Source organism: Mangifera indica, chromosome 17 (genome assembly GCF_011075055.1).
Source record: "Mangifera indica cultivar Alphonso chromosome 17, CATAS_Mindica_2.1, whole genome shotgun sequence".
Taxonomy (NCBI): Eukaryota; Viridiplantae; Streptophyta; class Magnoliopsida; order Sapindales; family Anacardiaceae; genus Mangifera; species Mangifera indica.
The window spans coordinates 3,983,474-3,999,346 of record NC_058153.1 but is presented as its reverse complement, the minus strand read 5'-3'; the positions used below and the strand labels follow the sequence as shown (position 1 = coordinate 3,999,346).

At 37.2% G+C, this 15,873-nt stretch overlaps 2 protein-coding genes and 1 pseudogene across 5 annotated transcripts; 2 read left to right on the top strand and 1 right to left on the bottom strand.

The window, feature by feature from the left end:
- The first annotated feature begins 1,024 nt into the window (after window positions 1–1,024).
- Window positions 1,025–3,636, top strand: LOC123200757 (annotated as a pseudogene).
- A 66-nt stretch (window positions 3,637–3,702) lies between these two features.
- Window positions 3,703–8,079, bottom strand: LOC123200756 (protein PLASTID MOVEMENT IMPAIRED 1-RELATED 1-like). Its single transcript, XM_044616125.1, is given in 3 exon segments — window positions 3,703–5,127; window positions 5,253–7,230; window positions 7,233–8,079. Coding segments are annotated over 3 exon segments (3,612 nt in total). The 5' UTR covers window positions 7,711–8,079; the 3' UTR covers window positions 3,703–3,971.
- A 4,373-nt stretch (window positions 8,080–12,452) lies between these two features.
- Window positions 12,453–15,541, top strand: LOC123199951 (glycerophosphocholine acyltransferase 1-like). Of its 4 annotated transcripts, none has more exons than XM_044615009.1 (9): window positions 12,453–12,481; window positions 12,697–12,853; window positions 12,974–13,060; window positions 13,153–13,210; window positions 13,292–13,392; window positions 14,056–14,151; window positions 14,259–14,352; window positions 14,526–14,763; window positions 14,861–15,541. In XM_044615009.1, exons 2-9 carry the CDS (start codon window positions 12,764–12,766, stop codon window positions 15,252–15,254), a joined length of 1,158 nt encoding a protein of 385 aa, XP_044470944.1. In that variant the 5' UTR covers window positions 12,453–12,481; window positions 12,697–12,763; the 3' UTR covers window positions 15,255–15,541. The 4 variants fall into 4 exon arrangements, with proteins under 4 accessions (XP_044470944.1, XP_044470942.1, XP_044470941.1 ...); XM_044615007.1 differs by having other exon boundaries at window positions 12,454–12,610; window positions 12,724–12,853; XM_044615006.1 differs by having other exon boundaries at window positions 12,455–12,610.
- Window positions 15,542–15,873: the final 332 nt, after the last annotated feature.

The following is a 15,873-nucleotide window of genomic DNA, read 5'->3' as shown; positions in this document are numbered from 1 at the left end:
AATGGGAAGCTGATAGGTTACTTGACTACTCGGCATGTGGAAATTCATTCTTTCTTTGTTGATGGTGGTTAGAATAGTATATAAATCAATAAAATTGTATACACAAATTATAAATGTTATTATGTGATTAAATATTTTGAATTAGAAATAAAGTAACATATAATTATACGAAGGTATATAATTATTTGTATATAAATTTATACTCATTATTTATGTATATAGTATGACTCTACATATAATATGTATTACTTGTGGTATGGACCTAAATAATTACATTACTGAATATACTGTCTAGATCCCCCAACAGCTCTACGGTATTGCCATAATTTTTCACCAGTTAAACACTACGATAATTTGTAGATTAAACTTTTACACCACCTTATTTCAACCCAGTTAAGCCACTTTACTGTTAATGATTTCTAATATATCTATCATAGTCACCACATGTCCATGAGTTGGGGTGGTTTTCAATCACTTTGCCTGGAAGGGTCACTTCTTTGACAAGTTTTCAGCCGGTTTTGTGTGGAATGTGCTACTAGTCTAGAGAGATATCAACTTTGGATGTGCATCTAAAGAAACTTAGTCAAGTCATAAGAATCCTAACTTTGATTTTTCCCCAAATAGTAGTGAAATCGTTACTCACAAAAAGATGATCATGAGTCTTCATAGTTGAGTCATACAAAACACAATCGGTGGAATATAAAAACCCATGACCCTGAAGACGATTCATGGTGCACAAATGACCTAAAAAGACAAACCAGATGATGAATAAGTAACACCTAATTATATAATGACATATTATTATATACTTATTTTGTTTATTTAAAATATGTACATATAATATTACTTAATTACAATTTAGTGTTGAAGTTGTGAGTTTGAGTGCCCAGGAATTTTAAGGGAAGGGAAATTTCATGGCTACATCTTTATTATTAACGAGATGGAAAAATGAAAGCCTCAAACGACAGGAGAAAACGGGCCATCCAAAAAGACAAAAATATGGTTGGTTAGCTTAAGATGGTATATTTTCTAGGAAAAGGACTAAAGTATGTATGGCATGTTGATTGCTGTTTTGTATGATGATATTAAACCTTTGGGCTTTATTGAGTCAATGGTCAAGCAGTAACAACATTTTCCATGGAGTAAAGATGGCCAAAACTTCCCCTCTCCTTCCACGCAACTCTACCGACCAAACTCACTCTCCTCTTCAACTTTATTTTGACAAATTTCAGCAGCCCTTTCCCACTTCCATATGTCTCTTCACTCATCACTATAAATTTCACCTCTACTCCCTTCTCAATCTCACACCTTCCAATAGCATTTTAAACTCTTTCATAACTAAATTCAGTGCCAAATTCTGGCAATGGCCACCAATGAGATTGCCTTTTCACTTGCCCCAACTCTTCAAAAACACAGCAACAACCCCATTTGTATACCAGAAAATTCTCATGTTTCAACCCCACTACATTGGAAGAAAGCTGTTGAGGCCCTCCAGTGTTCCCATTTTGACCAAGTCCTTCAAATGTTGTCACAGTTTTCCCAGGCTGAAACTGTTGATATCCAGGGTACAACTCTCACTGTTGCTGAGGTTACCGCCATTGCACGCAGAAACCAAGTGAAAGTTAACCCTGATGAGGCTGTTGCTCGTGACCGGGTGGTGAAAAGTGCCAATTGGGTCACTGAAAACATCTCTCGCGGGACAGATACATATGGTGTTACAACCGGTTTTGGAGCCACTTCACATAGACGCACCAACAAAACCGCTGATCTTCAAACGGAGCTTATTCGTTTTCTTAATGCCGGAGTCATTGGTAAAGACAATCTTCCTTCCAGTTATGCAAAGGCGGCAATGCTTGTCCGTGTGAACACACTGATGCAAGGCTACTCTGGCATACGTTGGGAGATACTTGAAGCAATGGCCAAGCTGATGAACAACAATTTGATCCCTAAACTGCCTCTAAGAGGGACTATTACAGCTTCAGGTGATCTTGTGCCTTTGTCTTATATTGCTGGGTTGATAACTGGCCGCCATAATTGCAAGGTGGTTACTCCCGAAGGCAAGGAGATTTCTGCTGTTGAAGCTCTGAAGAGAGCTGGAATTCCAGCTCCCTTTGAGCTGCAAGCAAAGGAAGGTTTAGCTCTTGTCAATGGAACAGCTGTTGGTTCAGCTGTGGCTGCAACGGTTTGCTTCGATGCCAACATTTTGGTCCTTCTTTCGGAAGTTCTCTCTGCTTTGTTCTGTGAAGTCATGCATGGCAAGCCCGAATTCACAGACCCTCTAACTCACGAGCTCAAGCACCATCCGGGTCAAATTGAATCAGCTGCAATAATGAAGCACCTGTTAGATGGAAGTGACTACATGAAAGAGGCGAAAATTCGCAACGAAAAAGATCCACTTACAAAGCCCAAACAAGACCGATATGCACTGAGAACCTCTCCACAGTGGCTTGGTCCCCAGATTGAAGTCATTCGTATGGCAACTGATTCAATTGAAAGGGAAATCAATTCTGTTAATGACAACCCCTTGATTGATGTTTCTCGGAATCTTGCTCTCCATGGTGGAAATTTCCAAGGGACGCCTATTGGTGTTTCCATGGACAATCTCAGGATTGCCATTGCGGCAATTGGAAAGCTAATGTTTGCTCAGTTCTCTGAACTTGTTTGTGATTACTACAACAATGGTTTGCCTTCTAACTTAATTGGTGGACCTAATCCCAGCCTGGACTATGGATTCAAAGGCGCAGAGATAGCCATGGCAGCATATTGTTCAGAGCTTCAGTACCTGGCAAATCCTGTTACAACACATGTACAAAGCGCCGAACAACACAACCAAGATGTGAATTCTCTTGGTTTGATTTCGCAAGAAAAAGTGCAGAGGCAATTGAGATACTAAAACTGATGTCTGCAACTTTTATGGTAGCCCTTTGCCAGGCAATTGACTTGAGGCATCTGGAAGAGAACATGAGACAAGTTGTGAAACAAACCGTTCGCCAAGTTATAAAGAAAACCCTTTACATAGCTGAAGATGGATCACTACTCAACTCACGTTTCGCAGAGACAGAACTCTTGCAGGTTGTTGAACACCAACCAGTATTCTCCTATCTTGATGATCCCACCAACCCTCATTATGCCTTTTTGCCAAAGCTGCAAGAAATACTCGTTGCAAAAGCACTTCCAGATTCTAAAGCTAATGAAAATGGCTATTCAATTTTCAAGCAAATCCCGGTATTCATGAAGGAACTGAAAGCAAGACTAGAAGAAGAAATATCAAAAGCAAGGGAGAGGTTTGATAATGGAGACGTATCAATTGCAAAGAGGATTAAGAAATGCAGGACATATCCTATATACAGGTTTGTGAGGGAAGAAGTGGGAACTGAGCTTCTGAGTGGCGCCAAAAAGGTGAGTCCAGGAGAGGATATTGAGAAGGTTTATGAGGCTATCAATGAAGGGAAGCTGGGAGATGTTCTCATCAACTGCATGAGCAATTGGAAAACAAACAATACAGTCCCAGTGCAATTATAATTGTATCTGTAGGGAAAAAAAATAAATAAAGATAATATGGGGGTCTCTGTTTCTGTTCTGTTTACATGAAAACTAAATTTTTCTTGCAACATAGAAGTTGAAATTTAATTGCAATAAATGATTCCTGTCAATGCATAAGTTACAAAGGTAGCAGGCATAATTAAAAAACAGAAATGAAGATGCACCAAAACCATTGGTATTTTACCTTGTATTGCATGGACAAAATATCGGTTATCTTTCTCAAGTAAATACAAGAAAAACACTACAAGCAGAACTCATCTTGTCTACTGAGTGCATTGTGTTAACAACTCCATCTCATGAATGACCGTAAGGTATAATCATGCATTTCAGCAACTCTACAATCTGCATGGAACCATCTTCATGAAACAGGTTAAAACTGTTTCATACAGATTCCAATGATTCCAGTGACACTTAAATGCATGTGCAAGTCACTGCAACCTAGTAGTTTCATTTGTAAAAATAATATTAGGGTTCCGAATATGCGCATTGGCTGCTGCCAATTCCTTCCATTTATCCCCAGTACCATGACTACAAGATGAGGTGCTCCATAAAGTATCACTGGGCTGCACCTTTGTTGTCAGAGGGGCTGAAGATTTTGAAAAAGTCTTTGACTTCATAAATGGATGGTTATTGTTCTTTCCCATTCCATTAGCAAGCAGCCAGCGAGACCCTGATTGTTGTTGGGTTTTGGTGCCCCAAAGCTTCTTCTTTTCAGGCTCTGTCTTCAGACCTGCAACATGGACTTCAGTGATTCGAAAATGTGGAATGCCTTCCTCTTCAGCAGCTTTTTCTTCTTTTGTCTCTTTTGCCTCCTTTCCTGTTGACTCAGATTCATCATAGTCTTCACTGTTATTCCTCAACTCTGGAACCATGCAATATATTTTTGGCTTTGGTGGGACAAAAACTCTCTCCACCTGAATAAGAGAAAGCATTGGTGCACCAACCAGTTCATAATTTCTCAGAGGATCATGAAGTTGCACCATCAGTGCTGCTGTGAAATTATTTCCCAACAAACCATACTTTCTCCCAGATCCGTTCCTGTGCCTTCTCTCCCCCTTTGACCATCCATGAATCAAGTCCAAGGATGTAGCATGATGGGCAGTAAGTATTTTTGAAGTATGCTCACTGATTTGGTCTTCATCATAGATTTCGCCAGAGTCCAACCTCATCCATTCATCAAGAGTTAGTGAAAGACCCATTAACCCATCTACTTCTTCACAACTGTCTTTTATATCCAACAATGGCAATCCACCAGTTCCTTCCAAACCAAGTGATGCAGTCATATGGAACCCCTTGCCCTGAAGGGCTGAAATTTCCCCAATAGAACCTGCACTAATGTTTGAAGGTGCATCTTCATCAGACATGCCAGATTGTATTCTCAACCCCTCCATTGAAAGTGCTTCAATCTTATCCATAGCCAAAGGAGCAAGATCTTCTAAGGATACATATTCTGAACAAATTTCATTGCCAGTTGAATTTGAACTAAGCTTACTAGACTTGTATCCAGATGATCTTCCACTCATTGTCTTCTGCACATCTGAAAAGTCTTGTTGAGCCTCTGTATCATGTTGCAATATGTGCTGGCTGTGCCAAGGAACAAATAAAATGTTATAAATAAGAAAGAAAAAGGAAAAGGAACTTATCTACCAAATAATTTTGAGAAAAAGAGCTTATTCTTCTTTTAACTCTGTAAGGAAGTGCTAGCAAACCTCTCAAGTCCCTCTAGAGTTGTTGCAGATTCCCATGCCACTTGCTGCATTGTTTTCCCAGTTATATCTTCCAAAGGTATTAGTTTATTCATCTGCATTGAGAGCTTTTCAATTCCAACAGATGCCAGTCGCTGCAGTATCTCCATTACACTAGAACCTATATCTGCAGGTACCACAATGGGACTTGAGACCTGCATGATCAAGCTCCTGCCACCTTTGGCATTGCTGAAAAGTGATGGACTCATAGACCTCAAAAATCCTCCATTCTTTGTCTGAAGATATGGGCCCATTCCTTCTCCAAGCGGAGGCAATTGAAATGGCTCTTCCAGAGGCAAATCACAAGGACTCCCAACCACACTAGAGCTTTCAGTTGGAGAACTTTGAAAAGCCTTTTCACTCAGCCCCCACTCACGCATTAAGGCTTCTGTTTCCAAATCTTCCAACATCATGGCCTTCATTTTGCTCTTTATATCCTGAGTTGACATCCAAGGCTCCCCCTCAGCAGCTTGAACTGCAGATGGAGGCTCAAAATCCTCAGAAAAATTTCCACTCTCATATACAGATGGAGCATCATAAACAAATTCTGTTTGGTCCTCATTAGCTATACCAAAATCAAATAAAGAACGACCACCAGCTAGAGCATCTTTCTCAAGTTGCCTTAACAAGCGCTCTCTTGGAGACTCTGGCTCACTCTCAGAACTCAAGCCAAATGGACTATGCTCAATCCCCAGCATATCCAAGAATTCAGTTGCCACAGATGCAGTAACATCATCCAAGCTATGTGATCTCCCCATCCCAATTACTTTATGATCACTATTAATTTCCATGTGACTCTCTGGCCATTCAGGAGAATCTGCAGCTTCTAACACCAAATTAGACACACTGCTCAAAGCTGATTCCAAGTCTTTCATCAATGATTCTTTGGAGTATATGTCATCATCTTTGGAACTGCAATAAGATCCCACAATCTTATTTATGTCACTGACATGGTTCCCATCCTGGGAAAGTTCTCCCTTTTTAAAAGCTGTTGCCGAGGTATCAACTTCAACTTCAGAACTTTTTAAGGTAGGAAAAGAAGTAGTTTCCACAGTATATTCCAGAGATTTTGTATGTTCCTTTGATGGCAATTCTATCCCTTGTTCAATTATAGAGAACTCATTGTCTTCACATTCATTATCGACATTTTCTCTTCCAGAGACAGACATGGGAAATGAGTGTAGTTTGATAGGCTCAAGATGATGCTCAGCAGCCAGATCAAGTTCAGGTTTATGATCAATTGATGAATCCAACTTTTCTTCATTATGTTCCTCTGATGACAATTCTATCCCTTGTTCAATTACAGAGAACTCATTGTCTTCATACTCATTATCAACATTTTCTCTTCCAGAGACAGACATGGGAAATGATTGTGGTTTGATAGGCTCAAGATGATGCTCAGCAACTGGATCAAGTTCAGGTTTATGATCAATTGATGTATCAAAATTTTCTCCATCAAATTTTTTACACAGCATCTGTACCGAACTGGCAAGCTCCGACCTTGATGTTGGCAAAACTTTGTGCAGATCTTTGATGTCCTCCATGGAGTGAGTTGAGGAATGAGACAGTTGATTAACTTTACCGGGAATGCTTTCAATCTGCTGCATTGTACCAAATTTAGTAATAGGCTTGATCATACCCAAGTCATTCCACTTCACATTCACCACCTCAGGAACACTCCTATTATTTCCATTAGGAATTGTGTTATCCCCAATAAGAGTATATCCAAAACTAACATTCATCGCAGCACCTTTAGCCCTCCCTGATAACTTGAAACTAGTAGTCCACTTCCCGGTGCTCTTCTCATCCCCCAATTCTTCCAATGTAAGAGGAAGCAACCTTGTGAGGTCAACCCGATGCTTCCCTAGATCTAGTTCTGGTTTTCCAAACACAGAAGCATAAAGCAAAAAGTGCTTTGCCTCATACTTCGCTGAATGATGGGTCCATTCCTACTGCCATAAACTGAGCAAGTGTGTGTCAGAATCTCTTCAAATTTAACTGTTCCATCAAGAACCTTAGTTGGACGGGTCTCCAAACTCCCATCCCGCCTCTTCCAGTGCACAAGAAGACTAACATCATTAAAAGTCTGTGGCAAACCTTCAATAGAATGGACTTCGAGAGAGAAACAACAACTAAACCTACGATTTTTAATACTAGAGAAGGCCTTTAAGAGCTTCCAGTTCCAAATGGACTTCTTGTTCTTTATAATTGGATCTTCAGTACTGTCTTTCAACTTCCCTTTGGCATCAAGCAAAGGGGCTTTCCCGGCCGATTTGGACCGGGTATTGGCAGTAGAACTCAAACTTTTTACAGATTTTTCCTCTAAATAAAGAGCTTTGCTTATAGCTTCAATGTCATTTAACAACTTCAAACTATTTGTACTCTCACCTATCTTCTTCCGAGATTCAGTTTTTGGCAACATCGTCTTTATCTCCAAACAAATTAAAAATTCAATCAGATTAAACAGATTCCAATCGTACAACTAATTAAGATCCTCACAAAGCTGTATAATTCATATTCACCAAGTAAGTACAATTTTATGCAATCGATTTATTTATATAATCCGTTTTAATAAATTCAAAAACAAAAAACCTGATTGAACTTGCAGAGAATCGAAATTTATTGACAAGAACCATAAATTAATCAATCATAGACATGGTCCCTCTTCCAATATAAGAAAAAAATTGGATTTTGATCATTTTAAGAAAGAATAAAGAAAATATAAGTGAAAGTAGAAGCCGAAAAGATACGGAAGAGTGAGAGGGAAGAGTGAGAGGGAAGAGAGAGGTTTCTAAAAGAATGAGTTACGGGGCGGGGCGGGGCGGGGCCAACGCAATGGTGTGTCTTTGTCTTTGAAATGCCGGTACCCTCTCCCCGGTCAACATCAAACCAACCAACGACTAAACTATTTTTTATACTATGAAAAAAAATTTCTAAATATTTCTTTCTAAAAATAAAAGATTATATAATTATTATTGTATTAGTTAAAATTAAAATATTTAAATATTTATTGAGTTGGATTAATATTAATTAAAAAATCTATAATATAATTTTACTGAAATGGTGTGTTCTTATGTTAAACTAAAGCAAAAATAAAGTCACAAGGGTTAAATGACCGTAAAATAGAAGGGGATGGGGATTAGACGAGACAAAGCAAGAGAAAATGATAGTAATTGAGAATGATAGATTTACATCAAAAAAATCTAATGACTGTTGCAAGAAATTTGTTGTTGGCGTTTTCGACAATCGACACAAGTGAATCTATAACAAGCATCATTAAATGATGACGTGACAATGTGAGGTTTATAATTTCCAATTGGCCAAACGACAATTTCCCATCCAAGGTTTAGCGTTTTCTCAAATGTCCCCTCTTTAACTATGGAAACACCAAACACCCACCCATGACCGGTTAGATTTAACAGAACCCTAACGCCTAAAAATTTTATCTCTTTTTGCCCCTCTAAACTTTAAAAACTAACATTTTTCCCCAGTCTAAGTTTTAAAAAACTACAGTTTCACCCTAGGGTTTGGTTTTGAAATCTCTGGTGACCTATCCGGCTCCGTTGCCGACAGCCTCTCCCTCCCGAAGCAACCTCTCCTTCCGATGATATCTTTTCTCCCATTTGGAGGTCCGATCGACTCTCGGAGACGCCATGGGAGACGAAGTTCTTCGTCTTCCCAGACGAAGACGAAGCCGTCGTCTTCGTCTGAGAAGACGAAGAACTTCGTCTTCTCGACGAAGTTCTTCGTCTCCCACGGCGTCTCCGGGCGTCGATCGGACCTCCAAATGGAAGGAAAGATATCGTCGGAAGGAGAGGTTGCTTCGGGAGGGAGAGGCCGTCGGCAACGAAGCCGGAGAGGTCGCCGGAGATTTCAAAACCAAACCCTAGGGTGAAACTGCGGTTTTTTAAAACTTAGGCTGGGGAAAAATGTTAGTTTTTAAAGTTTAGGGGGGCAAAATTATTTCTATTTTAGTTTATTTTTAATATTATAGTGAAAATGACGATTTTACCCTTACCACCGTTAGGGTTTTGTTAAATCTAACCGGTCATAAGTGAGTGTTTGGTGTTTCTATAGTTAAAGGGGGGACATTTGAGAAAACGCTAAACCTTGGGTGGGAAATAGTCGTTTGGCCTTTCCAATTCGTCGACTTTCATGTCCTCACGATTTTCAATAAAATAAGACAATTTTGTGCAAGCATGACAAAGGGAAAAGGACTATGCCCACCTATTTTTTATCTCATTCTCAAACCCTATACCTATCAAAGATCAAAAACCTCTTTTTTCATTCAGGATTAAATTATCATCCAAATTTTTAATTAAGGATAGAGATAAAATTATTATTTTAATTATAAATTTCAAAACTTTAAAATTTTATCATTTTCTTCTTTCAGGTTTTAAAAACTAACACATCAACCCATCTTCAAAGTTTGAAAAGTTTAGATTTTAACCCTAAGGTTTACTTCCTTCTCTAGCCACCACCGACGGCCGACGCATTCCATCAATCTCTCATCTCCGACTACAAAGAACGACTAAAAATGACCCTTTGTCATCTAGATCTGGACGACAAAACATCGTTCAGATTTGGAATAACAGATTAAGGACGACGCTTCATCATCGCATCTGGATAATGTGATGAGCAACGAAGGATGACGAAGCGTCGTCCTTCGTCGTCTAGGTGGAGTAACGAAGAGATCTCCATCTCTTCGTCGCACCATGCGACGAGGAGATGAAGATCCCTTCATCGCACCACCGCTGTCGCACCAGGAGAAGGAGGAGGCCAGTAATGATGCTGGAGACGATGTTGGAAGATGAAGTTAAAAAATAAGGGTGAAAATGCTATTTTTGAAAGTTATGGGGGGCATTTTCATTTTGAAAAATATAGAAACCCTATGTTTGGAGGTGAAAATGTTACTTTTCAAAGTTTAAAAACTTTAGGTAAAGGTAAAATGTTAGTTTCTAAAACCTAAGGGGGGTGAAAAGTAATAAACTTTATAACTTTTTAATATAAACAATAAAATGACTATTTTACCCCTCCTTTTAATAGAAAAAATTAACAAAAGTTTATCTATGGGTGGAAAAAGGGGTTTTTGATATCCCGTGGATATAAGTTTGAGAATAACCTAAAAAATGGATGGAAAATTGTCCTTTTCCCCATAACAAATGGACAATTTTGTGTAGGCCATTGATGGATTGAGGGATGGTGGTGGGCGGCATTGTACTAGGTGGAGATCAATGTTCGTTCTATAACATGAGAATTGTTCAAAGTTTATGAGCGATAATTCAAGGGTATAAAAGTAATTTTGATTATTGAAACCCCTATTCCAATACGAGGAACAATCATTCCAAATTAGAAGTTATAAAAAAATCATGATTCTAACAGAGAGGAAAACACAATTAAAATAGGGTACTTATGTTAAACACCTATTTTGAAGTGATGAATGTCAATTCATGAAAGTTAATTTTGAAAATGTACATATATAAGTTTAATTTTCAAAAGAAGACTTTCACTATTTTTATATAAACTTTGTTAAAAACAAGTTAAAAAATGTTGAGGGTCGAATCTACACGTATTGAAGGATCATTAGAGCTTGAAGATTAAGCTTGTGTCCAAAGTGAGGAAAGTAGGTGTTTATCATCTCATTTGTTCTTGAATTCCTCATGAAAGAGGCATGCTATTGAGAATGTTGATCTCTACAATAGTATATAGTATGAGTGTAAGTGTAATGTGATGAATTTAGACTCGATATTAAATTTATTGGCTTGATAATAGACAAAAATATATACATATAATATTGCTATTTATAAAATTAGGGAGAACATTTGTATATTTTTGGGCCATAACCCTGACCCTTGTTTTTATGGCCAAAGGTCTATTTCCCACCTAAGTTTAGGTGCGATCTCAAAATTATATTCATAGAATTTGAATAATCTGAAGTCCCACCTGTTGACTAATTGAAGTTAAAATTTTCTATTAGAAGTAGGGGTAAAATCGTTATTTCACTAATAATATTAAAAAATATAAAATTTATTATATTTTTCTCTCATAAATTTTAAAAACTAAACATTTTACCCCTCCTAAAGTTTTATAACTTTGAAAAGTTATATCCCCCCCCCCCCCAAATCTTAGAATTGTTTTCTTCCCTCCAACCACTTTCTCCAGCAACCTAGAAAGGACGATAAAGAAGCCTCTTCATCGACAAAGAGATTTGGATCTCTTCATTGGCGAAAAGATCTGGACAAATCTCTTTTTTGACAAAAAGATCTGGAATCTCTTTGTTGATGAAGAGATCCAGATCTCTTCGTCGACAAAAAGGTTTCGTTATCGATGAAGAAATCTGGGCTCTAGATCTTTTCATCTCTAATAAAAAGATTTCATATTTCTTCACCTAGATCTCGTAGGATCTCTTTGTTTTTAACGAAGAGATTCATTATAACTTTGTTTATGTGCGTCGACCAATGGTTTAAAGTGGAGAGGGAAGGCTGTCGACACAGGAGATGATCGCGAAAGAGGTGAAGAAAAAATTTGGGAGGAAAATATGATTTTTTAAAGTTAGAAAATTTTAAGTAAGAGTAAAGTTGTTAGTTTTTAAAATTTATGAGAGAAAAATATAATAAATTTTATATATTTTTTAATATTATTAATAAAATAACGATTTTACTCTTATCTTTAACAAAAAAATTTTAATTATAATTATGTTACGAGTGAGATTTTAAATTTGTTAAATCTTATGAGTGTAACTTTTGGAGGGAAATAATCCTTCGTCCATTTTTTTATTCTTAAACCCTCCGGCTTCAGGGCCAAGTTTTGGAGTCAGTTGCGAAGAACAAGAAAAAGCGAACTTGTTGATGTTTGAAATAATTGGAGTGAAAGGAAAATGTGAAAATTTATATCCATTAGTTATCTGCCACATGGACAATGATCTGTCAACCTTATATTAGAAAAAGACACAGAGGGTCTGGCCCACACGTTATCGTCTTACGTGGCACAACTCAGGGAAACAAAGAGTAGCAGCGCATCTCATCCTCACTCATTCAAGGTGACACGACACCAGTCAAGGGCATGATTGACCGTTGAGTAATTGGACGGTTAGGATAGGAAGACGGGATTAAACATAAGTATGATTAGTATTTAAATATACGCATCTTTGTCTCTTCCATTGTTGTGTTATTTTCTCCCCGCGGACCCGGATGGTGATGTATTCATTTGTATAGATGAATTGGGATGTATTTTATTATGGTTCTTAATCACCATAACTGTACAAGCACGACATTGAAGATTTGAAGTCTTTACAGGTTCATTTTATTTCGCTTTTGGAGGAGGTAAAATGAATTGGGATGTATTGTATTATGGTTCTTAATCACCATAACTGTACAAGCACGACATTGAAGATTTGAAGTCTTTACAGGTTCATTTTATTTCGCTTTTGGAGGAGGTAAACGGGAACGAAGAGGAGAAATTAAAAAAAAAAAATTATGGCCGGCAACGAAGAGCTTTTGGAGGAGGTAAACGGGAACGGGGATTCATTTGGAATGGTGAAGCAGCGGTTCAAGGGTCGATCTCAGGTATTGTCAAATGTTGAGCTTTCATTTCGTTAGTTTTTGCTTTTTTTTTCTTTTGTGTTGATCTTATGGTTTATGGATCTGAGGAATATTCTTTTTTTATCCTTTTTTTTTTAATTGTAGAAAGTTGTTAAAACGAAGGAGATGTTGTCTAAACATGCCGTTAAGATCGCTAAACAGGCAGAAGAACATGAAAGATTTATAAATAAGGTCTCTGTTTTTCAATAGATTGATGGTTATATGCAGTTTTATGTTTCTCGGATCATTGGATTTGAGCTTTTAATTCGGTTTGTATTGTTTAGGTGACACATCTTCTGGGCGTTCTTGGGTTCGGGGGTTTTTGTTTTCTATTGGGAGCAAGTGAGTAAACCTGCTTGGACAAATTGCAACAATTGAAAGTCTTGATAGCTTATTTTATTTTCTTTTTTGGTTAATTGGCAGGGCCCCAAGATATTCCGTATGTGTATTGTTTGTTCTATGTCACCTTTGTTCCCCTTCGGTGGATATATTATCGGTATAAGAAATGGCATTATTATCTTCTGGTAAACCTCTGCCTCTAGGCTGCTGTAATATTGCTTTTTTTTTCAAAGCTTGTGGTCTCTTTTCAGCGGATATACAGTTGGTTGAGGTGCTATGTTGAATGTTACTTATGATATTTGTAGGAAAAAACGAGTGGCATTATTCAAGTTTAAAAGGGTTTTGCAAAGATTTGTAGTGCTTAGTTGTGGTTTGTATTAGAAGATGGTATCATTGATACTACTCTTCCTAGTACAATATTTGATCTTCGATACAAGTTTTGTGGTGGATTTGAAATGACTGAGAGTTGGAAGATGAGCTAAGTTTAGTTTCAACTTTTAACATCATGGATTCCTTTTTAATAATATCTCACCTTGAGAAAGCAAACTGTTCTTTCAGAGAATAAGATGGAATTGATATGAAGGGAAATATATACAGAATATGGTATGCCGGAGATTTTGCAGTGGTCAATATTGTAGATACAACAAGATGTTCAATCCATATTGATATAGATCAGCATTGGTGGAGCTTTTTTAATTTTACAAATTTGATTCCAGGAATGGGGACAAACTTTTCTTTTTATGAGATTTTTAAAACATTTACTTGTTTAATTTATTGAAGTTTTCACTATGTCATGTACAGATGAAATATGAGAAGAGTTACATGAACTTTTTAATTTTTTATGCCAGGATTTTTGCTATTATGCCAATACAATCTTCTTGGTTGATCTTCTTCTCTATCCTAGAAATGAAAAGCTTTTCATGGTTTGCTTCTCATTTGCTGAGGTAAACTAAAATTTTTGTGTTAAAGTTCTATCTGGGAAATGAAAAGATTTTGAAATGATGAATGTTTCACATTGTTTCCTTTTTGCACCCTCTGAATGTTGCTGCAGGGGCCTTTAGCATGGGCATTGATTGTTTGGCGATGTAGCTTGGTTTTCAATTCTGTTGACAAAATTGTTAGTGTCCTAATACATCTTTTGCCTGGTGAGTTGGACTTTCTGTATTTCTGTATCATCTTTTTAGCATGGCCATTGATTGTTGTTGATTTGTGCACTCAACAGCGGACTGAATCTGCGTACAAGAGAGGCTAATTTTGTGTTCTATTATATAATTTGTCGATGAAGTTCCACTTTTTTATGCAATATCTTCCTTTTCAGGGTTAGTGTTTTTCACCATTCGATGGTGGAATCCAGAAACCTTTGCTGCCATGCGTCCGGAAGGAGCATCACAAAGAGCATCATGGCCTTATGTGGAAGATAAATCCTACCTTTTAACTTGGCTGTTTTGGGTTCCCTTAGCTGCTTACACTCTCTGGCAAATTCTTTATTTTCTCATTGTTAATGTCCTCCGCCGACAGAGGCTTTTACGAGATCCTGAAGTCATGACCTCATACAGGTTCCCACTTCTTTCTCAACTCTCACCTCATATGGCTCTAGCTTGTGTTATTTGATTCATTTTTATGCCATTCTGACAGTTATATCTTGGTTGGTAGGGAACTGTCAAAAAAGGCACAGAAAGCAAACAACGTATGGTGGCGTTTAAGTGGTTTGCTCGGGGATCAGAATCGCTTGTTCATGTACATTGCATTTCAAGCTATATTTACAGTGGCAACGATGGCACTCACTGTCCCCATCTTCTTGTCATATAGATTGCATGTAATTTTCCAAATTCTCAAGGTTTCTGCATCTGTCTGGAATGGAGGAAGCTTTTTGCTAGAAGTGATGCCTAGACAGGTGATTTTGAAGGAGAAAAAGAAAACAGAGATGAAACCAATACAATCTGATCAGCTTGTTCAATCCCCGACTGTGACTGTAAATACCATGAAAGCTGATGACTCTACGGAGATGGAGAATACAATGCAAACTGACAATTTAACAGAAAATTAGTTGCAAAATATGTTCTAATTGATTTTGATACTTGCAGGTTTTCTTTTTTACTCTTTCTTTTTAGGGCTGAATGGGAGACAATAGAGGAGGTTTCAGGAGATAGCTGCTGCTCCTGTTAGACAAGGAAACAAAGAATTGTTTGGTTGATTTGGGCCCTATTCCCAGCTGAATTTGTATGTTCATAATCATTTGTTGTATAAATTTTGTAGGATTGTATTCATAATCTGATGTATGTATGATGTTTTGGATGATTGTGCATATTAAAATGATTTTATTTATCATGTAAATTTATCTTGCATGTGGTGTCAAATCTAGTCACATTGGGTTATAGAATCTTAAATTATCCTTTGATAATTTTGGACTAGGACTTAAAAATTCAAAATTAGGCTTAAGATTCAATTTTGAAATATATATTTGATTAAATATTATTTTATTTTTAACACAAAATTATTAAATCACATAATGTCACATTACTTATATATTTAAATTGTTTATCAAAAATATATATACATAATTTTATTATTTTGAAATTACAATTCCTACTTAATCCATTATATTCTGAAACTAGAGTTTCGAAAACCCTAATATAGTGTTTTGAGGCATTAATTTCAGTTTAGAG

Excerpts from the sequence above, each read along its gene's own strand:
- LOC123199951 (XM_044615009.1), top strand. The coding sequence starts at position 12,764 with ATGGCCGGCAACGAAGAGCTTTTGGAGGAGGTAAACGGGAACGGGGAT. Across the intron at positions 13,061-13,152 it reads ATGAAAGATTTATAAATAAG|GTGACACATCTTCTGGGCGT; the intron begins GTCTCTGTTTTT and ends TGTATTGTTTAG. Across the intron at positions 14,353-14,525 it reads CCTAATACATCTTTTGCCTG|GGTTAGTGTTTTTCACCATT; the intron begins GTGAGTTGGACT and ends CTTCCTTTTCAG.